The 23338-nt window shown below is 42.9% G+C and overlaps 1 protein-coding gene across 2 annotated transcripts in view; it reads right to left on the bottom strand.

Moving 5' to 3' along the window:
- GAD1 (glutamate decarboxylase 1) overlaps positions 1-23338 on the bottom strand; it is a 257259-nt gene that overhangs the window by 37650 nt on the left and 196271 nt on the right. For both annotated transcript variants that reach the window (XM_069225317.1, XM_069225318.1), the window contains 2 exons: positions 19488-19566; positions 6654-6803 (listed from right to left, as the gene is read on the bottom strand). In XM_069225317.1, coding sequence (XP_069081418.1) covers positions 6654-6803; positions 19488-19566 — 229 coding nt within the window. The remainder of the gene's footprint in view (positions 1-6653; positions 6804-19487; positions 19567-23338) is intronic.

Raw genomic sequence — 23338 nt, 5'->3', positions numbered from 1 at the left:
GTGTCCCGTAGACAAACATAAGTAATTTATTGCATCTCACTCTTGATAATTCAGTCCTTGACCGTAAAACTGTACAAGCCCTAATATTCAATCCCTGTGATATTCTGTAATATTGATATCTACTCATGACTTCTGTGGGACCTGCTAATTAGTTCTGGATAGTCTAAGGCCCCAATTTAGATTCAATGTGCATATTTCCCTAATGAAACTTCTCAATTCTGAAGCTGCCCTTCCTCATCCATCATTCTTCCATAATAGTTATTGGAATCAAGAATAGTATTTTTCCAGGTACTAAACATTTTCCTTTGAATTGTGACTCAAACCACTAAGCAAAGGAATTTGGCAAACAGTTTATGAGCATGGGATTGTGTTTACCACAATGACAAGGGACTTATTATTCATTAAGGCACATCCTCAATCACAACCATAGATTTTCTATAAATCTAACATTACACTGTCTCTGATATACTGGATAGAAGAAGAACCGTCTTACAACTGTACGGATTGGACCAAATCTCTCATTAAGGCTCCTAAGGAAAGTGTAGTAATCACTGTTTTAAAGATGCTTGATAGGTCTAGAAGGGTAAGCAGGCATGAGTCACCTTGATCTAGGATATGGAGAGCATCACCAACTATTTTTAAAATTGCAGTCTCCATGCTGCATCCTGACTGTAAGACTGTCCGCATCTCATAAAAAACGCTGCTTGGTTTAATGAAGTGTTTGAGATATGACTCAATTAAACTTTCTAGGACTTTGTCCAGGAATGGGAGGTGAGATATTGGCCTGGTTGTTCACATAAGTTGGGTTAGCACTCGATTTTTGTGAGATTTCATCTGATTTTAAGTAGGGATGGAATATTACTTGTGATACAGAGGCGCTGATTAGGTCAGATCAAAATGGAGTGATGTAGATGCAGATTTCATTGAGGAGACTTGCAGGAATGGGTTCAGATAAATAGAAGAAGTGTTTCGCTCTGCAATGTTTTTAGCCCATTCTAATGGTGAGACCTCTCTTACACTAAGAGGTTTTACCCTTTTTATGGGGTACAAATGATGTCACCACTCTCATCCACCTTTCCTATTTATATTATTCTTCCTCAACTCTGACTTAACACGCCACTTTTGATCACACATTAATCACATTATCCATGCTTTCCAATGAATGATAATACTTTTAGAAAATGTGATACTGTTGATACTTTGATAATTTGATAAGATGATACTTTTAGGCATTTTGATAGTTGCAGCCCGAAATCGTGTTTGTAGTTGTGAGCAGCTTAAACGTGTTCCTCAAAACAGTTATCCAAAACTCAAAATGTCCTTCTGATCAATTCCTGCAATCACGCAAAATTGATACTTTCAAAGAAAATGTAGTCTTATCATATTGTTAACATTTTCCGGGTTGCAGTTATACTGCCTCCCCACTTTAAAATCCTGAATACTCAGATAATTCCAGTAGTACTCTGCCACATTTCTCAGGCAAATATATAGTTTATAGTTATTCCAACCACTCCACACTCAGTTAAGGTAATTCTGTCAAACTAGATATGTTGCAGACTAGAATATGTTGCTCTAACGGCTCTAATCACAAGTTTGGCATTTCCATTAGAATTGCTCCAATATATTTTTTTAATAACTTTTTTATTGATTTCTTTGCAGTTCAAACTGTAACATTACAGTGCGAGACATACAATATCCCCCATACAGTTCCTTTCATGGAGAAATACTTAAGCAGTTACAGGTATGTGATACAACAGGTGCATCAGGATTGGCAACATATTATGCTGCACAATGCGATAACACAGTGAGGTAACCAAGTCATATACTCAATCAATTTGCAAAGGTTCTGAGCTATGCTCAGCTGGTTGTCTCGACAATCTCATAACACAGGGCTACCACACATGTCAGACCTCTGCACGAGTGCTGACATCAGAGTCCAAGGCATCATCATTTGTTAAGTGCTCCAGCAGTTGATTCCATGCCATCAAGTCTGCTGCTGCCCTGTCATCCATACGGGCCAAACGCAGATGCTGTTCCTCCACCACTCCCCACTCCAGAAGATCTCAAAGCCAGTGATCAACTAGAGGCCTTCTGGAGTTCATCCATCCTGTGGCCACCCTACATTTAGCCAGTGTGAGGGCCAGTTGCGCAGGTTTGTGTGGAATCTTACACCCTCTGGGCTTAGTTACCACTCCCAGTAAGCAAACCAGTGGGGTCAGGGCAATGTCTAGTCCAGTAGTCTCCACAATTCTGGGAACCACCGCCCTCCGCACCAACAGATTTTAACTGCCTGACACTACAATAGTATTCCAAATGTTTAATTATCAATAGGCGCAAATTAATAGCAGCAGCAAAATTGTGAACTATATTCAAGTAACCTTCTAGTCTCCTATTACTTAGATTGGGTAACTACCAGCACATCAGTCGAACTACAGGAAGAATATTCAGAATACTTAGATCAAGTGCAAACAAGTGTTACTGCCTATGACCATCTTCACAGCCACGCAACCACTATGCAACTGAGCCGCACGAACATGCAGCTCCCTCCACGTGAGCTAAATTTAACATATTTGTTTTAAGTACAAATATGTGTACATGAGATAACTAGAACACATCCCCATTATGCAACTGAGCAGCACTAACATGCAGCTCCATGTGAGCTAAATTTAACATTTTTGTCTTAAGTCCAAATTTGTGGACATGAGATAACTAGATTACATCATTATCAGGCTGTGAGTGCATGTTTGTAATATGGAGCATCATATACATCAATTTGCTTCTTCATTATGGATAGTAAAATTCTATCCAAATTAATTGTAGTTTAATTGCAGGTGCCAGGTAATCTAATCCACGAGGACCAAGAGAGATTTCTGTCAAACCAATAACAAAAGAAGCATATAACTGAAATGTTGGCCTGTATTGATGACTCAACAGTCTTTGCTTACTTACTAATAGCAATATTTGTGGACAGAGAGAAAACGTTCGATTAAGTGTGATGGGACTATCTTTTGGATGTATTATTGGAGTTTGGATTCCCAGAAAATAATTGCAAACACTATATAGGCATTTTATGCTATTCCCAGAACGGGGGATATCATAAATTGAAAGTTAATCAATCAATTTCCTCTCCAAAGTAGTGTTCAACAAGGATGTTCACTCCCACCACTTCTTTTTTTTTCTATTTCCATTAAGCCGTATGCTCAGTAGATTTAAGTTAAATATAGATTTTTTGGTTATTCTGACCTTGAATGCTGCAGCGCTAAATCTAAGGTTATGTTGTGGTACATTAACATATTAAATAGCAAGTGAATATTTAGGAGTGGTTATTCCTAGAAGGCTCAAAGTCACATTGCTTGAATTATCTAACTGTAAATAAAAACCTACTGAATCAAAGTCACAATCTACCACTTCTGTAATTGAGAGAATAGGCTAAACCTAAATGGCCATCCTCTCCAAATCTTGTTTTTATTTTAGCACCTCCTCATATATCCCATATGTCTTTTGTCAAAAACTAAAATCTGGGATTGATTCCATCACAGAAAGGAAAGCTAGTTAGATGAAGACAGATTTATTGCTCAGATATTAAATGCTCTGAGTGGACTATCACACTCCATTCTGTTGAGCTCCTACTCACCCACACCAGATGTTCATTAATAAGATTCAAACATAGGGAGGAAAAAGATCTTCTGTTACCATGGGAGGGTATTTAAACAATCATAACATCCTGAAATACTTAAAAAATCAGTTTGAAAATCTATTGAGGTACAGACCTCATTCGGTGGTATATAGAAATAAATATCTTAAATACCCTAGACTTAACAAATATGCTACGGTACAGGAAAGTATGGAACTCCTGATCTTGAGAATGTTGGTTAACCTATAATACATAGTATTCACATTCACTATGATGACGTAGATGGTCAAGATAAACTTAAAGGTTTTCAAGCTTAGAAAAAAAAAAGGTCAATAAATTAACTCTTACTTTATAAATAAATACAATATGTATTCAAGAGAATGTTATAGTTCAGGACCTTTAGAAAACTATAGAATAATTTATTTATGCAATAACCGTCTCAGGTTTACCCACTCAAACAGTTTCAGAATGTTATGTAAAATAAGTCACTAAGTGGTTAGCTAAGTGAACTTTCAAATGGAATAAGAAAGGTATTATGATCAGAACAGATGTAGGAGTTAAGGCTATTTAGTACAACCTATCCATGTTTACCAGTGCCAAATGCCATCAACAGTATTTGCTGATGATTATATATAACACACTCTGACCAAACTCACTAAGATGTTCAGACAAAAGGCCTCATTACCAGTTTGGCAGTCATGATACCGGCAAACTTATGGTCCCTGCCGCAAACATGGTTCCATATAGTAGGCTGGTGGTTGGGCTTACAACCAGCCATGGTGGCGCTGAACTCAGCTCTGCCTGGCTGATTACAACCCCTCTTTCTGCCAGCCTTTTCATGTGGAAGTCCTGGGGTTCACAGGGTGGTCTCTGCACTGCCCACGACCATGTGGTGGGCAGTGAATGGGCCCCCATGCCCAGCACCCTCAGAATAAGCATTGAATGGGCCCCCCTGCCTAGCACACTCAGAATATGCACTGTCTGCTTTGTAGACAGTGCATATTCCGAAGGTGCTGGAATGTTAGGATATTGGCCTCCTGCTCCCTTAACGGAGCCGAGGCCAATATCCTAACACTGTTCCAGCCGGTCAGCCCAGCGGGAACGTGTATTATAATGTTCCAGCCAGTCAGCCTGGTGGGAACATTGTAATACGCTTGGGGGAAACACCACCGTTATGACGGTGACATCTCCCGTGAGTTTGGCGGACCTGTGGTGGGACTGCCAAACTCGTAATGAGTCCCAAAGTGCTTTTCAGTGTCCTGGATATAAAGTTCATAAAGCAGATCATTTTCATATGTTTCTGGTTTGCCCGTTGTTAACAGAAGTCTTTCAAGAACTTTCTCCCTTTGTAAAGCGTACAGCTGCAGTATTCATGCTAAATCAAGCACTCCCCTCCAAATACAACAACACTGGTTTGCTCACTACTGGAGTAGTCAACATTATAACAAAAAGATCATGGAAATCTACCACTGTTTATATATATATATAGCCAAATGAAATGTGTCAGGCCACAGCAATGGAAGTGGCACGCCTAACTAGAAACTGCAATTGAAAAACAAAGGATTTGTGGGGTAAAAGTGATGCCTTTTTATACAAAACAAAATAATACTAGTGTGGGGGTAAAGAAGAAGCAGCGATAATTAAAGCACTATCACATGCAAGGCCCTTGTTTTTTTGTGATAGATTATTTGCATTCCTATCAATATATCTGTTAACTTTTCTAACCGTCACTACCCTTTGTTTATTCATTTGTTTGACTGGTGATTGTAATCTAACTGAAAAGTATTTATTAACAGGCATCAGGGGATGAAAATACCAATTGATATGTACATTAAACCACATCCATGAAATTGGGTGGCAGTATCATGAAAGATTCTCATAACTACGGATTTTGATAAAAATCTGATGGAACCCAGTTGTACAGGTTCATTTTCTCCTTTGAAATTGAAGGGGTATCATAAATTCCACAGGTAGAGGCCTAGGGCATTGACCTTCAGTGCTTGTTGATATTTTGGTCCTTTAGAAGAGGGTATAAGGATTTAAAAAAGAAAATAGAAAGTGCTTCAGGCAACGTTTAAAAAGATATAGGGCCTGATTCCGAGGCTGGCGGGCGGCGGTCGCCGCCCGCCTGGCGGGAACCGCCATATGGCCGCTCCGCGGTCGAAAGACCGCGGAGGCCATTCAGGCTTTCCCGCTGGGCTGGCGGGCGACCGCCAGAAGGCCGCCCGCCAGCCCAGCGGGAAACCCCTCCCCACGAGGATGCCGGCTCCGAATGGAGCCGGCGGAGTGGGTATGTGCGACGGGTGCAGTTTGCACCCGTTGCGTATTTCAGTGTCTGCATTGCAGACACTGAAATAATTTGTGGGGCCCTCTTACGGGGGCCCCTGCAGTGCCCATGGGCATGGGCACTGCAGGGGCCCCAAGGGGCCCCGCGGCACCCCCTACCGCCATCCTGTTCCTGGCAGGAGACCCGCCAGGAACAGGATGGCGGTAGGGGGTGTCAGAATCCCCATGGTGGCGGAGCGCGCTCCGCCGCCATGGAGGATTCTCCCGAGCAGCGGAAAGTCGGCGGGAGACCGCCGACTTTCCGTTTCTGACCGCGGCTGAACCGCCGCGGTCAGAATGCTCGACGGAGCACCGCCAGCCTGTTGGCGGTGCTCCCGTGGTCGGTGACCCTGGCGGTCACCGACCGCCAGGGTTAGAATGACCCCCATAGTTTGTTCTATTGTAATTAATGCATATTATGGAGTCAATGAAACACACAGGTTGTAGGATTCATAGTGAGTTAAATAATGAGCTGCAAAGCTATGCTATGGGGTTGTCTGAACAAAAGGCTAGAGTAATGTGAATAATAAGCATTATCCTAACTGAGCTTTTTTGTGTGAAATAACATCAGTAGGTACAAATGAGGTAGTGAGTATTGAACATATGAATTAGGAATAGTAAACTATCCATTACAAACTATGAACATTTGTTTTTCTTTCTTCATTAAATGCTTGCTCATTGCCTATTACTTTACCTTAGCTTTCCACATCAACCAGAATTTAAAAATATCTACATGGCGACCACATTGTATTGCTTTATCTCCTGTATCATACGATACATCATACTGTTTGTCTTGCTGGAACAGGTATCCTGCACACATTTGATTGCAGCCTTGAAGAAGACCCTGTTAAAATAAATACAATATATGTATGTATTGAAAGTAGGGTAATGGAATTATTGATGAAATGGTAAATGAAGGAATAATAATTTATGCATATTAATACTACATATCTGTACTTCAAAATGTTCACACACACTCTTACAGGCAATAAGGAACACAGTGCAGTGAAGAACAAGTTGCAGATTATGCTTTTCTTTTTAACAAAAGTGATGTTTATCTTTGGCCAGTTTCAGACTCCACTAAAGTAAGGACTAAAAGACAGAGCCACAACATTGAATTAGAAAACCTTTATCAAAATACCAATACCTTTTTCAGAAGCATAAATGGGACAATGTAGAAGCTGATTCAGCAAAGGTAAGTAATTTGCTCTTGTAAGAGATAGTTCTGTATGCCACAGAGAAACAGTCAAGTAATTCATTCTCTGACCTCAGATCGTTAGATGACATAAAATCTCAAAGTTCTTCTGGGGTTAATTGTGTGAGAAAGATCAACTTCTTTGGATAAATTTGGCAAGCAAATAAATTAGTCAATAAGATCTGCTGACTCAGATTTAAAGGTGCCACCACCTTTGGGAGAAAATCTGATTGACTCCTACTATAAGTACTGAAGTATATGGAAGATTATCGGACACAGCTTACCCACATTTCTAGCTGGTAATCTGAGCATAAGGAGTACAATTTTTAGTATGCCAGACACAAATTACACTAGGGCAATGCTTCAAATGGGAAACCAATTGAAAGATCAGTACCAAATATGTGTCCACACAGGCATATGGAGAGTTTATTTGTTTATCAATTTGTTAAAAAAGTATATGATTGTGGGAATTCCAAAAAAGAGCTTAATCATGCAGACGAAGAAATGCAGTATCATAGTATCCTAAATAGTGCCCACAATCAGGGCCTTATCTAGAGTTTGGCAGGTGACTAAGACCATCAGCCAGGGAGGCAGAGGTCAATATTTCCACCTCTCTGGCGGACTACCATCCACAATAGTTAGAGATCGCCGTTGTCCTGAAAGAGATCTCTGTGCCTTGAAAGGAGCCTCTGTCAGAGCGGCTCTTTTAAGGCACTAAAGGTTTGCAGAGCAGCCACCATTGTACATTCAGGCACTAAGCACATTTTTTAGTTCTACAACACCAAACTGCCACAAGGTTGTCTCTGTAAAACAAAATGTGAATGACCTAGACACCCTTGGAGTTTTCTCCCAGGATGTGGGGGCCATTTTTATTTTCTCTTTTCCTGTTCGGGACCACCAGGCTTTTCCTGGTTGACCTGTATAGAAAAAAAGGATATTAGATCATTTTCTTTAAATAGGGCAAATGGTCTGATATACTTACATCGATGCCCCAAGCCTGTCTAGCTTCAGTATAAGGTTTATCCCTTACAGCGGTTCCACTGGCAGAAAAGTGACAGCACACCTGACGCTAAAGAGAGTGGATGACTATCAGATTGGCGGATAGAAAACTCTGTCACATTTGCATTGGAGTCCCCTATCTGCCACTCTTAAACTTAGACCCTTAGTCTTTCTCTGAGCAGCAAGGGGACAAACTGAAGGACATATTCTACTTCTCTCTTCAAACGATCAATCACCTGAAAGCTACACTAATCTGTAAATATTTATTAATATCATGTAAGTACTGAATTTGTATTGGGTCTCCTGTTGTCACCTTGGCAACTACATTTATCTTTCAATCGTTAAGCCTGAAGGACATGGGCTGTAGATTTGGATGGAACATTTGACCTTGATGTCAGAGAAGTCTGATATTGTGTTACATTCTATACTTTGCCATCACTGGTGAAAAGGCATATTGAAGTGAAGAGTTCAAGGACCACAGGCCACAGATTGAACGTTTGCATGAATGTACCCAGATGGCTATGGAGTTTTTGTGATAGTGACAATGGGTTCCATAGGGTGTCATAGAAAAAAAATATTCCATTGAGTTTTCAAGTTTTGTTGAACAGATTGCATTCATGGGCATACATGGGGCTTTAAAATGATACTACAGGCTATGAGTTCCAACAGACTTAAGAACAGAACTGCCCTCAATGTAATTACCGATTTGAGCAATGGAATCATGCAGGCAACATTGCCCACTTAATCTTCCAGGAAGGTATTAATGAAGAGTTGTCCAATATCAGAGAAAGACCAATGTTGTTCGACATATTGCTAGTAACTTAAATATGTTGAGTGGCATTTCTGGGTTACCTGCCTTTATCAATCACTTATCTAAGCAGGTGAAAACATGTACCTCCTGTTGAAGTACATGAGCCACCACTACTGCTATCACCTTGATAAATAACTGATGCAAGGTCAAATGCCAAGAGTGTACACTGAAAATCGTACCTCTCCAGATAATCCTCAAATATTTCCTTTGGTACTTTCTGAAGAGAACAAGAAAATTATTTCTGTAGAAGACCAACAACACTGGCCAGTTTTGTAGTTATAAATCTACTAAGTCCTATCTATGGTGTAATTTTTTAGTCGCTTGATCTATTTGTTGAGGAATAGCAAGTCCAATATAGAGCAAATACATTCTCTTTTTTTGTGAAAAAATAAGTACCTAGAACAACTCTGCTGAACACTTTCCTATTAATCCTTTACCAGTGCTCTGCTGACCATGTGGTGGCCCACCTTATACATCAAGATATTTATGTGGGCGGAGTGGAAGAAGGGATGGTGTAAATGTGGTGTATGGCAGCATTCTGTAACAGGTTAACCCTGTGTATTCCTTCTGAAGGATCTGCAAAACCCAACAATGTGACATAAAAGCAAGACACGTCTCATCCCCAAAATGCTTGGTGAACTTGAGATACTATTGATGTGTGTTGATATTGCTTACAATACTTTGTATTAAAAATGTAGCTGTTGATGAGGGAAGATCTGTGGTGGTCAACTTGTTCTGGAGTATTGTAGCTTACAAAAGTCTGAAGATTTCTGCTAAAATTGTAGACTTGTCAAGACGATACTATTCCTAGAAAGTCAGCAGCTGCCCAACTTTATATGAATGTCTAGCAGAATATGCAAGGTTTTTCTTAGAAAAGGCTTACACCATTTTATTTTGCTTCTCCGTAGAATCCTGTAGGTAAAACAGTTGCATTTTCTTGAATACCTGCACCTGGGCTCTAAGCTCGCAAAGTCAAATCCAATATGCATAATGCATTTCAAAGCATTCATTCTGTCTTTCAATAACTGGACTCGCCATACGTTCCAGTCAAGTATTTGTGACCAGATCAGTAATTCCCTACATTGCCTGGGCGAGTCTCATCAATGAGCAGCAAGTCACATGGGCATGGATCCCTACACAAAAACGTTTCTGCCCATCTCATTAGCTTACTTCAATTTCCTTTCAGGAGAAGGATTGGAGAATGTATTTGGTTTCCTTTCATCAGATCATTCTGGAATTACCAAATTCTTAAAGACTGGATTACCTGAAAGATTTGGAACCAAAATAAAGTGATATCTGTGTTTCCTTGCAAACTACCTACAAACTATCGGCATTAAGCGCATCAGTTGCCATATTTCAAGGAAGGAGTCCAGCAGTGCTCCGAAGAAGGAAGACTTTCCTTCTGTGGTTTTGTTATAAGATATGTAGCTGCAAAATATATATGAACAGGTGCAATGTCACTTCAAAGGTAGATATTTGAAGATCTAATGCTCCCACTGGTTTCTTGATCACTGCCAAATAGACACCTGATCCTTCCTTGGTGGTTTAGAAGGTATAGGAAAGTACCTTCCTGAAGAAGAATCCAATACACTGGCATTCTTCAAATCCAGCTATGAGACCTTTCCTGTGTCCATCCTCTGCAATCTACTGCGTCACCATCGCTCTCTTTTTCTGGGCATAGATCTTGAAACTCCTAAGTTTCTGATTCTGACCCCAAATATATATTTTTTAAAATATCTTTTATTATTTTTTATCCATAAACAGTATATTCCCCAATTTTAGCAATGAACCTCCTCCCCCATATTGCACTTATACCAACATATTGAGTTCAAACACTGACAGTTCTTGATGGGTTGATCCATGCAGTGTACGCGTCCAAAGTTTTATGTGGTCGGTGTGGGAACTGTTTCTGGTTCAGCGACAGAGGCCTACGGGGCATTTTCTGGGATTGGATCGTTCAGGGTTTTCAGACACTCCAGTAATGCATCCCATTGTGCTGCGCTATCTCTTGGTCTCCATCCCTGGAGCGCTTCTCTTAGTAGGACTATTCCCTCAGTTTCTGCCCATTTTTCTGTTGCTTCCTGACAGTTTTTAATCTGCGGGCCCGCTGGGTCTTTCCAGTGTGAGGTGATTTCCCTTTCTAGAACGAGAGCTAGATCAACAAACTTATTTGTTATTTTGTGAGCTGCGGGGCGCGGAAAGTCTCCCAATAATGCCACCATCGGGGACATGGAAATCGTCCTGTCAGTGCAGGTGGAGATTCTCCGAAAGATCTCTGTCCAGTATGAACTGAGTTGGGGGCAACTCCATAATATGTGTACTAGTCCCGCTGCTATTTCGGCACATCTAGGACATCTTGCTTCATTTGTGTTATATATTTTAGTTATCATTTGCGGGGTTAGATAGGCCCTATGGTAAATATATAAATTAATTAGTTTGAATCTGGCGTTTCTGGGCACCGAATAAATATGAGAGGTGATCCTTGCCCACTGTGCATCCTCAATGGGTGTGTTTAATTCAATTTGTCATTTGTTTCTAAGTTTGCTTAGGGGTGTGCATGTACTGCTTTGTAGGGATTTGTATATTTCTGAAATCACTCATTTCTTCTCCCCAATTGTGCAAAGGATGTTACAGCCGCTGTGTATTGGGGGTTCGAGGGCTGCTGTCCCCCAGATTTTTTGTGCAATTCTGGTGATCGCACTATATGTGAGGAACAGTCCAGTTGGGAGATTGAATTGGGCTTGCAGCTCCGAATAAGTGAGGAGTCTCCCAATGTCATATATGTCACCTAGTTTTGTGATGTTGTGTTCCCCAAGCTTTTTAAGGCCTTTAAGCATTTGGTCCCCCATAGTAACTGCCAGGCAGTCCAAGGGCGCTTCTGGAGTGTAGGGAGCCTTTGTATTGGTGTGTCTTAGGAATTGTTTCCAGCAGTGTCTAATTGATTCCCACTCTATGGGCAGCTGCGGTTTTTGCTTCCTGGGGTTTATTACTATCCCTAATACTTTTTTGGGTGAGCAGTTCAGAGGGATCCGTAGCTCCTTCGCCCCTGGGGGTTCGCTGATAAGTTTTGCTAGCCATTGTAGTTGATCTGCCCAATAATACATTTCTAGGTTTGGGGCCGCCAGTCCACCCTCGGCAGTGGTTCTCTGCAGTAAATTTAGTGCAATTCTATGCCTACCCGATCCCCATATAAAGCTTGCAAAAAGAGATGACATACTTCTAAATACTGCTTTTGGGATTACCGGTGGGATAGTAGCGAAGTAGTATAGCATTCTGGGTAGCACTATCATTTTGAGTAGGGCGGTCCTGCCGGATACCGCCAGTGGTAGTGTCTCCCAGAATCGCATGCTAGACCTAACTCCACTAAGCGCTCTATGAATATTATCTTCTAGGACAGAGGTCTTCAAACTGGGGGGCGGGCCCCCCTAGGGGGGCTTTAAGTGATCCCAGGGGGGGCGCCAAATGCTGGCCAAAAGAAAAATTATACAGATAACATGCCTTTGTTTTAAGTAGAAGCATGTTATTGCAGGTTTAAAAAGGTAACAGTACTTCACTGCAATGTTTAAATAGGTTTAGACATATTTAAACATTGCCATCTTTCTAAAATAATTGTGAAAAATTCTGAGGGGGGGGCCCAAAGATTTTTATTTTTCAACTGGGGGGGCGCGGCATTAAAAAGTTTGAAGACCACTGTTCTAGGAGGTCCTCCTTGGTGTGGTATATGTTTACACCTAGGTATTTTAATGTAGTAGGTGACCAAAGCAAACCTCTTGTTTCATTCGGTTGTGCTTCTATGTGCGGGGAATATGGTGGACTTCCTCCAATTAATTCGGAGTCCAGAAGCCACTCCATAGCTCTCTAGCATGGTTATTACTCCGGGTAGGTCTTCTTCCAAACTTTGAAGGAAGAGCACCATGTCGTCAGCATAAAGGGCGATGTAGTGTGTCCAGTTATTAATAGATATGCCTTTGTAATGTCGCCCAGTTCTGGCCATTTGTGCCAGGGGCTCTACTGCCACTGCGAAAAGGAGAGGGGATAATGGGCAGCCCTGTCTAGTTCCCCTACCTATCGAAAAGGAGTCGGATATAGTGCTACCTGTTTTCACTCTAGTAGCTGGATTTCAGTACAATAGCTTAGTCCCTCGTGTAAACCCCTCTCCCATTCCCAATTTCAGCATGACCTGTTCCAGGTAGTCCCATCGCAGGCAGTCGAATGCCTTCTCTATGTCTATCGAGATGACCGCTGACTGTGACATTTCCGGGGGTATGAAGTGGAGAACCGACACTAGACGCCTAATATTTTGTGCAGTGCTGCGTTGTGGGATGAAACCGGGCTGATCCTGGTGGATTAGTGATGACATATGTGGCAAAAGTCTGTTCGCTAATATCCGGCTCAATATTTTATAGTCTATATTAAGCATGGACAATGGGCAATAGGAGCGGACATCGGACGGTGGCCTGTCAGTTTTTAATAAAGGGATCATGATGGCTTCATTAATAGATTGGGGCAGGTCATTACTGTTCCATGCTTCCGTGTATACTGCGCTGAGGTGTGAGGCTAACAGGTCCTGGTATAGGAGGTAGAACTCGAGTGGGAGTCCGTCGGATCCAGGGACTTTGCCCTTGGCCATGCCTTGGATCGCTGTTTTGATTTCTGCGATTGTAATTGGGGCTGCTAAGACTGCGTTCTCCTCTTCCCCAAGTTTGGGGAGGGCGAGGTCTTCCAGTTCTTGTAACTGGAGATTAGTTAGTGTCTCGGCGGGGGTGCATATAATGTTGAGTAGTAGTTAACAAAGCTTGTATTAATTTCTTTTTGACTGTAAACATTGGTGCCTGGGGTGTCTTCAATTTCCACTATGATAGTTTGTTGTTTGGGTGGGTTAGCCAGCCACGCCAGTAAGGCCCCTGCTTTATCCCCCTCTGAATGTTGTTTGACTAGATATTGTTTATAGTCATGTTGAGATAATCTAATGTTCACCTCCGCAAATTTTATTTTTGGTGTCATTCATCAGGGGTGCCAGCTCAGGTGGTGTGGGGCGTCTACACTCGAGGTCCCTAAGGGAGTCCTCCAATCTACGGAGCTAATTTTCCATTGATTTCCGGACCCCTATGTTCTCGCTAATACAGGTGCCCCTTACAACCGTCTTGAATGCTTCCCATTCAATGGATCTGGAGGAAGCTGTCTGCGTGTTTTGTTTAAAAAACTCTACTATGGATGTATGTAAGAGGTGTTTGAGTGCCTCGTCTTCGAGCATTTCTGCTCTCAGGCGCCATGTTGGGATCGTCGCTCTCACTCTTCCCCAAGACAGCGACAGCATCAGGGGGTTACGATCAGAGATTGTACAGCTCAGGTATTCAATAGAAACTACTTCATTTTGAATTTCAGGGGAAGCTAAGAAAGTGTCCAGCCTGACATGCAGATCGTGTACCGCAGAGTAATATGAATAGTCCCGAGTTTTTGGATTGAGCTGTCTCCAGCTATCTTTTAATTGCCAGTGGTTCTGTCAGTCTGCAAATGATTTGGCGGTTTTTAGTGTTGGGGAGTGTGTGAGGGGAGGGTGCGATCTGTCCAGGTCAATATTGGATATGCAGTTAAAATCTCCTCCAATCAAGTTAGGGCCCGTCAAGTGTGAGCCTATTTCCAGTGACAATTTATCAAGGAATTTCCCCTGGTCCTGATTGGGTGCATATATCCCGCTTAGTGTTATTTCTCTTCCCTCTAGTCTCCCGGATACTACTACGAATCTGCCATCTTTGTCTATAGTCTTGTGTAGGACCTGAAAGGGCACCCCCGGGCGAATCCAGATCAGAACTCCCCTTGCAAATGCTGAATATCTAGTGGCAATTATTTGGCCTCTCCATCATTTCTTAAGGGCGTTAACTTCCTGTTCCACCAGATGGGTCTCTTGTAATAAAGCTATGTGGATTCCCCTGCGTTTTAAATTATTGTACACTTTATATCTTTTGGATATGTTGTTAAGGCCTATGACGTTCCAGGTTATTATTTTATACGTTGTAGTCCCTATTTTGGTTACTTAGCTTGTATTGGGGCCCATTTTATTGCTTGAACTGTCAGCTACATTAGTGATAAGTGCATAACTAACTCCCTGTATTAACTTGAAAGATTTAATTCCTAACTCCCTTTCCCCAGGACCGGTGATTGGAACTTTCCCCGTCCAAACCATTTTAACTTGTCTTAAAATCCTATAGGTCGGTGGCGTGCCAGTGACCGAGAGCCTACACTCCAGGCCGGTTCCGGGGCCCAGCGTGGTTAAATTAAGCTGCCCAATAAGCTATTACACAAGTCATACAGAGTGTGGGTCCACCAAGCCATCTACTTCTTTTTAGCTAGATCATGCCAGTTGGTTCGCCACAGCTTTCTTTTAATGCTAGTTCTGACGGTGGAGGATCAGATAATTTCTTCTGAGGATCTCGGAGTCACTTTTGGTAGGCTGGTGAGGGTGTCGCGCGATGAGATTGATGATCCCCCGCAGCTCGAGTCGCGATCTGAGGTGTGACCAGAGTTTTGTGATGGGAGGAAGAAGCCTCCGCTCAGTGCCGCTGCTGCATCCACTGCTTCACGCATTTCTTGAAGTCCCTGGTATCTCGGGGGAGCAAACTCTTTGTTTCGTTTGGAGGATCTGCTGCGCTTCCTGGAAGTTGTATTATGCGTCTCTCCTCGGGGGCCCTGAGTTATGATGTTCTTGGCTTCCAGCCATTCCTCAACTACTTGTGGGGAAGTAAAGAAGTGTGACTTCCCTTCATATTCCACTCTAAGTTTGGCCGGGAAAAGCATGGCATATTTGATTCCATTTTCACGGAGGATACGTTTGGGGTTATTGAAAGAAGCCCTCTGTGCCTGTGTGCTTTTGGTGAAGTCCGTAAAGAGCATAACTCGCTGGTTATCTAACATGATTTCGCCTTTCAGGCGTGATTGTGCCAGAATGTAATCTCTGTCCTTAAAATGCAGGAGTTTTGCCACTTTTGGGCGAGCTCTTGCCCCAGGGGGAGGAGGTCTTCGGGGCACCCTATGAGCTCTTTCTATGGCAAAAAACGAGGATAAACCTTCAGGAGGAATTGTGACTTTGATCCAGTTTTCTAAGAAGGATTCCATGCTTGCTGCCGCTGTTTCCGCTCCTTCTGGAATTCCAATTAATCTTAAGTTACTCCTGCGGGCGCAGTTTTCAGTGTCTTCTGCTCTTGTTTCTAGGGCCTTTATACGAGAGGTTATGTCCAGGATTTCTTTGGTAGCTGACTTCTGAGTCGAGGACATAAGCTCAAGCACCTTTCATTTGTTCCCACTCTCTCTGTGAGTCTGCGGTGGTCGTCGCGTAGCAGGGAGAGGTCCACCGACAGGTTGTCTATTTTCTGTTCAAGTGCTTCTCGAGATTCTCTGATGGCCAGAAGCACCGTGTCGAGGTTTGTTTCCTGTTGGGTCGTGCTGTCCTGAGAGTTTGTTTTATGGGACTGGTCTGAAATCTGGGTGCCGGAGGGGTTCTTCGGGCCCTGCCCTTCTTGTCTTTTGGGCTTGCCCATCATCAAGGGCAGGTGCTTGTTCACTAATGTAGGTGAAATAGCAGTGGGGGGAGAACTAGTTCTTTATAGCAGCACTCTGTACTTTACCCCTCCAGCACTTCCCATGCCCAAGCGTAGTGTTCAGCGCCTCTAGGCGTTGTGGGGTCGAATGTAGAGTGCTTCCCCGTTACTCGCTCCCGCAGTCGGGGGGCCCGTCAATGTCATCTGGGTTCCCCACCTTTCGTGTTGTTATCCAGTGTGTCCGTAGGTTTTCAGGGCGCTTTGTATAGGGCCAGACTTGTGTTACTCCTGCCGCCCAGACCTCCAGGGTAGTTGATTTGTAGTTTCCCCTTGTAGAGTTTGTTAAGGTTGTGGCTCAGGGGGCCCTCATCGGAATAGTGCTGGGATCGGGTGCGCAAGCCTTGCTTCCCACGTTCCCTCTGTTGTGGCTTCCCCCTTCTTCCACGCCCTCGCCTCCGTTGTTGCACGACGTGGGAGTAAGGGGCTCCCTTGGTGTCCTCAGGCCGCCTGGCGAGATCCGCCCATGCTCTGGTTCCCCCTGACAGTCCAGGGCCCAGTCCCGGGCGAGCCGCGCTAGGGCCGCCCGCACTCTGAGGCGCACCAGCGCGTCACCTTCCGGCCCCCTTCATACGATCCCGCCTCCTCCCCAAACTCTGCGGAAGTGCAGGAGTGTCGCCGGGACGGTCCAGGGGCGAGGGCCAGTCCCCCTCGTCACTGGCAGGCTCTCAGCTCCTCTCCCACAAGTCCGGGGTCCAGCCGATCCAAGGCCCGGAGGCGCCCGCCATTTTGATTCCTCGTGGTCGGCGAGGGCTCGTACTATTTTCTCTGCGGTCCCTATTCCTCGCGTCTTGGCATTTTCGTCGGGTTTGTCGGACGGGTTTCTGCTCGCTGAATTGTGCTTTGCCGTTTTCTTAAGGGGCTTGAAAATGCTAGTATTACAGCTGAGCCCCGTTCGCGGCCCGAGCTCCGCACTAAGTGTGCAGCTTCATCAGCTGCAGGCCCATTCGGACCCAAACATGGCATCAAATCCAGTAAATTTCTGAGACACATCAAGTCTTTCTCTACCATTATTTGAAGTGCTTACATCTTGTAGTGGATCACAGGTGTCAGCCGGGGCACTGCAGACACTTTTAATGCTGATGTAGCAGTGATTTCTACACATGTTAAAGTTATTATCAGCATAGTCTTAACAACAGTGAATTAAAAAGGGACTTTTACTGAAACACTATCAGCACCAGAGGAAATAGAAAAATCCTCTGATTTGGTACCTATGTCTTCAAAAAGTTAGAATTTGGCTCTTTTCTAAATCAATCTGTGCAAGGTCAGGAGATGAGAGAAGGAAGTGTACCTTACTTTGCAGAATTCTATGACCGCCATTACAACCAATGACAAATCTAAAAGATTGATTCATAATCTGAATCTGATTCTCAACGAGAAGAGTAGGAGGACTGCTCTTTTTCATTTTTCCACTTCTTTTTCCAAGAATGGTAACATTTTGGTGACCCTAGTTAGCCCTAAAAAGAATAGTAAAATCAGGCAGGACCTTTTCCAGACAGTAAGCGGCCAGAAAAATAATTGCCTTTCTTTTTATATGATCCCAAATGGGTGCAGAAGGCAATTTCCTGTCAGCCCATCGACATTATGGACAGGAAGAATGGGGGTTGGACACTGACATTCAGTCTTCCAATCAAAACCTCATTTGAAATCAGAGTCCTATGTCTGAGACAAGCTGTGATACTGCAAAAATGTTGCATTTGATGAGAAAACTGACAAAAGAAAGTTGCCCACTTAAGCACCTTTTCATGCCATCTGTGGTGCACAGAAAAAAACCCAGCATGGAGTGGCTTGTGTCAGTTTAGATCTCCTGCAACATCACTTCTGGGGCTGATCCTTAAGAAATATGTTCTTTCAAATAACAAATTATAAATGTATTAAATCATATTGATCATATTGACTGTATTTTCTTTGTACATAAATGCCATTAAACTTTACATGATGGACTTGACTGCGAGCCAGGTTCCCAAGCTAAAGAGCACTTTTAATATCCAGACATAGAAGTATGTTAATGCCTTGAAACACAACCCAGGTAAAATTAGCCTTCTGCTCTTTGCCCTTCCTCATTTGCCTCCACACAAAATTGTTAATCACTCCCAACTCACAATGACACCCACTTCTGCTTTCTCCAAATGCCAAATTCCTAGGTATTGCACAGATTTAGATTTATAATCTCTAAACTCACATGGCTGAAACCTAAAACTCTTATTTCTTCACTGATTTTTTATTATGCACCTAAAAAGAGCTCATATTTATACGCTGTATTAGTGGTTCTGTAGACACCTGAAAAGAAACGTTCTAAGATCTCTGGCCATCTTTTTCTACACCTATATTTTAGACCACTCTTTCACTTGATATTCATCTAACTCTTAGCTTCAGCTCTTAGAAGATTGCTAAAAATCTATCTAATCAGCCAGTATTGGTTTGCATTTCAATTATGTACTCTTCGCATTCTTGAATATAGAATCCTGGTGCTTTCTGTGTAAGCTTCTTCATGTTCCGAGTTCACCATGCTGGCTTCTATAGCAATTTGGAACTATTCTCACTTTTCAAGTACAATTTGTAGTTCCTTTTCTTTCCTCATATCAGTTTATTCTACACTGTAGTACACTTTACTATCTTTAGGTAGACAACGCTCTCTACTGACACTTGCTTTGACGTCTAGTAAACAAATTTAAATACTACATAGAACAAATACAATTGCAAATCAACATTTTTTACAGGTTGAAAAAATGAGTATCACTAAATTGGGAGGTAGGATGAGCTCTTATCTGTGGTGCTTAGAAACAACATTATCTATGATGCTAGTTGTAAAGGTCAAAGAATAAACAGTGGAGAAAGCCAGTAATGCTCAGTAAGTTCCGCCTTTGCAACCACAAGTCCTGGAAGGTGGATGAATTGATTGTTACTGATTTGTGTAATTTATGACCTTACCCTTTCTCTGATAAGAATGGCAGAACACTGCAACAAAACCCCCATCATCTTATGTGGATTCCAGGTGACAGAGTTGGCTCTGAAAAACAAACCATAGAATGTAAAAAAATAGTAAAACAAACAAAATCTGACTGTTTCACACCTCAAAAGATTGGGAATAAGCCTTGCAGCATGGTAATGCAATGGATCTGTTAAATGCTAGCTTTTAACACCTGTGTATGGTTAAATGCTTTGCAGAACTGACATGTTCATGCTTAACTGGGATTACATACATTTATGTATAAATGTTTGTGATCATACTGTTTTATGACATTTTGTCACCCTTCTAGTCTTCTGGTCCTTCGGATTTCCAATTTCAGGCAAGAAAGGACAGCAGAAAGTCAGCTGCATGAACTGTGCAACATATATACATATATGCAACATCTTTACATATATATATATATATATATAAATATATATATAGCTAACTATAGCGTCCCTGTAACCTTTGCTTTTTTGCTTTTTTTAATTGAATATATTCAATTAAGAAAAGCAAAGGTTACAGGGACGCTATAGTTAGATATTGCATCGCCTGGGGCCCAGCCATGTCTCGTGGGTGGGTGCCCTTTGGCACCCAGTGTGCAGGATCGGGACCGTGGAGGAAGTCTCAAGGCCCTCGAGGTCCCAGCTGGCTCCACTCCTCCTGCAGAAGTTGGCACTGATATTACACACGGAGCTGCTGGAAATGCAGCACACTGTGTGCAAGAGCAATAGTTTCATCTCTTTACCTGTGGGAAGGGAAAGAGATGACACCTCAGCTTCCAGTGAGCAGGAGCACTTTATAAACAACAATAATATTGACAGCTCCCGTCCACTGGAACTGGAGTGTTTGCTTTTCCTTGGTGGGAGCTGTCCCTGGGGGGTGGCGGTCCGTAGGGCCATTATCGGCCCCACGTGGGGGGGCTGCCCATCTCTCCTCCCTTATTTTTTGACAATAGAATTGGACCTGGGGCTGTGGTGGTCCCCAGGGCCAGAGGGCAGCGCAGCCCCTCGGATGGGTCTTTTCAATTTTTACCTGGGGGAGGTGGTGGTCCCTGGTGGTCCCAGGTGGTCCCTGTATGCAGAGCACCCCCTTATGTATTGTTTACATAGGGGCCCCAGGGAGGTGGTGGTCCCTGTGGCCTGGGGGGTCCACAAGGCCCCCCGAGTATAATTAACCAGCGCCCCGTGGAGGTGGTGGTCTTTGGGGCATAAAAATGCCCATGGAGGGGGACCACGTGTATCCTCTTCCCTTAGTTTAATAAAGGAAGATTGACCCGGGCACCTAGCCCACCCGGGATCTTAAGTAAAAAAAAAGATGCACAACTGCGCTTGTTTTTTTTAAATCATTTTTGTCGTGAATTCACTAAGTTAGCAAATTTGCTGCAAAAAAATTTAAAAATGCGTTTTTGCCCTGTCGAGGTCCCTCTGGGACCCCAATACCAAGGCTTTGGGGTCATGGTATTCCTACCCTGCCCCCTTTTCCATTTGTTCATGTTTATTTGGGGACAAGTCCAAATATGGCTGCCAACACTTCTTAGGTGAAGTGTTGGCAGCCAAACAGAACTCCTTATTTCCCTGCACGAGCTTGCTCTTCTTCGACAAAGTCGTTGTGAAGAACCCTGGCCTTAGATATACAAGATTGGATTTCCTTAGATTTCTCAATAACTACTGAACAGAATTACACCAAATAACAAAAAGCACAATCTGTGCAACAAAATCTACCTTTCCATCAAACTTGTTGTAATTCCGTCCAGCGGTTTGGGCTGTAGTCGTGCTCAAAACTCCTAATGGAATTAACATGGGAAACACACTTTTTGTGACCCCCCCTTTTTCTTGGCCCCCACTGACAGATGACTGCAAAACCTTCTATGTGCAACAAGAATTTGTGGCACATTTTTTGGGAACATTTTGTGAAGATCGGTCAATTGGCACCAAAGATATAGGCAAGTCAAAAAACGCTTTTCCTTTAATAACATGGTCCTAACTACCTACGCATGACCACCAGTAGGTTTATATATATATATATATATATATATATTAAAAAAACGAGGACCAGACATGCAGATCCCTTCTGTACAGCCATCAGCCAGAACACTGCCTTTCTGGTTCCCAAGCATGGGTAATCCTCAGTTGCCTGGCCAGGAAAAGATGATGAGGTTTCTAATACAAAGCCAAGAAGGTGTGGGAATATAGGAGTTCTAAGAGTTTTGATCCTCTCTGTGGTGTCACTAGCAAAGGACAGTGAAGTGTGCCACACTTTAGCTGGAAGATGCAAATGTGGGTTTTTACTGGGCGTGAGAAAACACTTTTTCTTGTAATGTCAATAATCCTCTGATCACTCTTGTCTTCACACTTTGTACCCTTGATTCCCATAGGAAATTTGGTAGTAAATCAATGACCGTCATTAAGGCCTTCATTATGAGTTGCAGTATTCCACCCAAAGTGGTAACTCTGGGCGGAATTAACTCATGTATAAATAGTGCTCAAATATAAATTGCCATATATTCTATTATAATCACTTAACAAACCAAATGTTACAGGGTTGCTATAGTAAGGCTCACATTTTAAACGTAGAAAACCATAGAAATTCACCAGTTACAGTTAGAGTTACCTCAAGTAACTATAACTCGTGCCTTCGCCATGCACTGTTTTTTCATTAAAAACGTTACTGCAAACATTACATTAATATTATCACTTATGTTATCAAAGATGTCATGAGTGCCGTAATTTGTGGGGTAATTAGTAGTGCATGGAGGGCACGAGTTATAGTTACCTTAGGGCATGAGTTATAGTTACTTAAGGTGAATCTAACTATAACTGGTGAATTTCAATGGTTTTGTACATTTAAAATGTGAGCCTTACTATAGCCTCCCTATAACCTCCATTTTTTAAGTGAATTTCTATGTTTTTTTAATTCTATTTCCTAACTATAACGTCCCTATAACCTTTGTTTTTTTCAGTGAATTTCTAGTTTTTTTTTAACGTATAGCAATTTTCATTACTATACGTTAATCCAACTGCCGCCACACAAGGCGGCAGCGGTTGGCCCAAGGGCCTGGCTTGCAGCCTGGCCCTGAGGCCAACCCCCTATAAACACCCAGCCTTGAACCATGCATTAGCTTCGCCCGAGCACAGCGGAGGTTGCACGCAAGACCTGGCCTGCAGCCAGACCCTGCAGCCAACCCCCCTAACCACCCAACCCCATGCTGTGCATGGTCCTTTGGCTATGCGCAGGCGGGAGCTAGCCACGGACTTCCTGAGTGTGGGAATAGGTGTGAGAGGGTTTATCTAGGGGTGAGAGTGGCTATGAGAGTGTCTCCCTGGGTGTGAGAGTGCTTATTCAGTGTTTTAGTGGGTGCATTAGTGTGTGTGCGGGTCTGTGAGTGGGTGCTTGAGGGTGTCAGTGGGTCTGTGAGTGGGTGTGTCAGAGTCCGAATGGGTCTGTGAGTGGGTGCGTAACTGTCTGAGTAGGCCTATGAGTGAGTGCGTGAGGGGCTGACTGGGGCTGAGTGGGTGCACAAGGGTCTGAGTGGGTCTGTGAGTGGGAGTGAGTGTCTGACTGGGTCTGTGTGTGGGTGCTTAAGTGTCTGAGTGGGTGTGTGAGTGAGAAAAAGAGATTGAAAAAGAGAGAGAGAGAAAGAGAGTGAGTGAGACGGAGAGAGATAGTTTTTTTAGGCTTTGATGTATGATATGCTTAGAATTAGATATTTCTGCACAACCTGAAAAGAAAAATGTATTTGTCATTAAAAAACAGTAAGATCACCTTTCAATATGATCCTTAAACATTTGCACTTCCAAAAAAAAATGAAGGAGGGAAATTACTCTGGCTG

This window comes from Pleurodeles waltl, chromosome 3_1 (genome assembly GCF_031143425.1).
Source record: "Pleurodeles waltl isolate 20211129_DDA chromosome 3_1, aPleWal1.hap1.20221129, whole genome shotgun sequence".
NCBI classification, from domain to species: domain Eukaryota; kingdom Metazoa; phylum Chordata; class Amphibia; order Caudata; family Salamandridae; genus Pleurodeles; species Pleurodeles waltl.
Note: the sequence above shows the minus strand (reverse complement) of the source record. Positions and strands in the feature narration are given on the sequence as shown.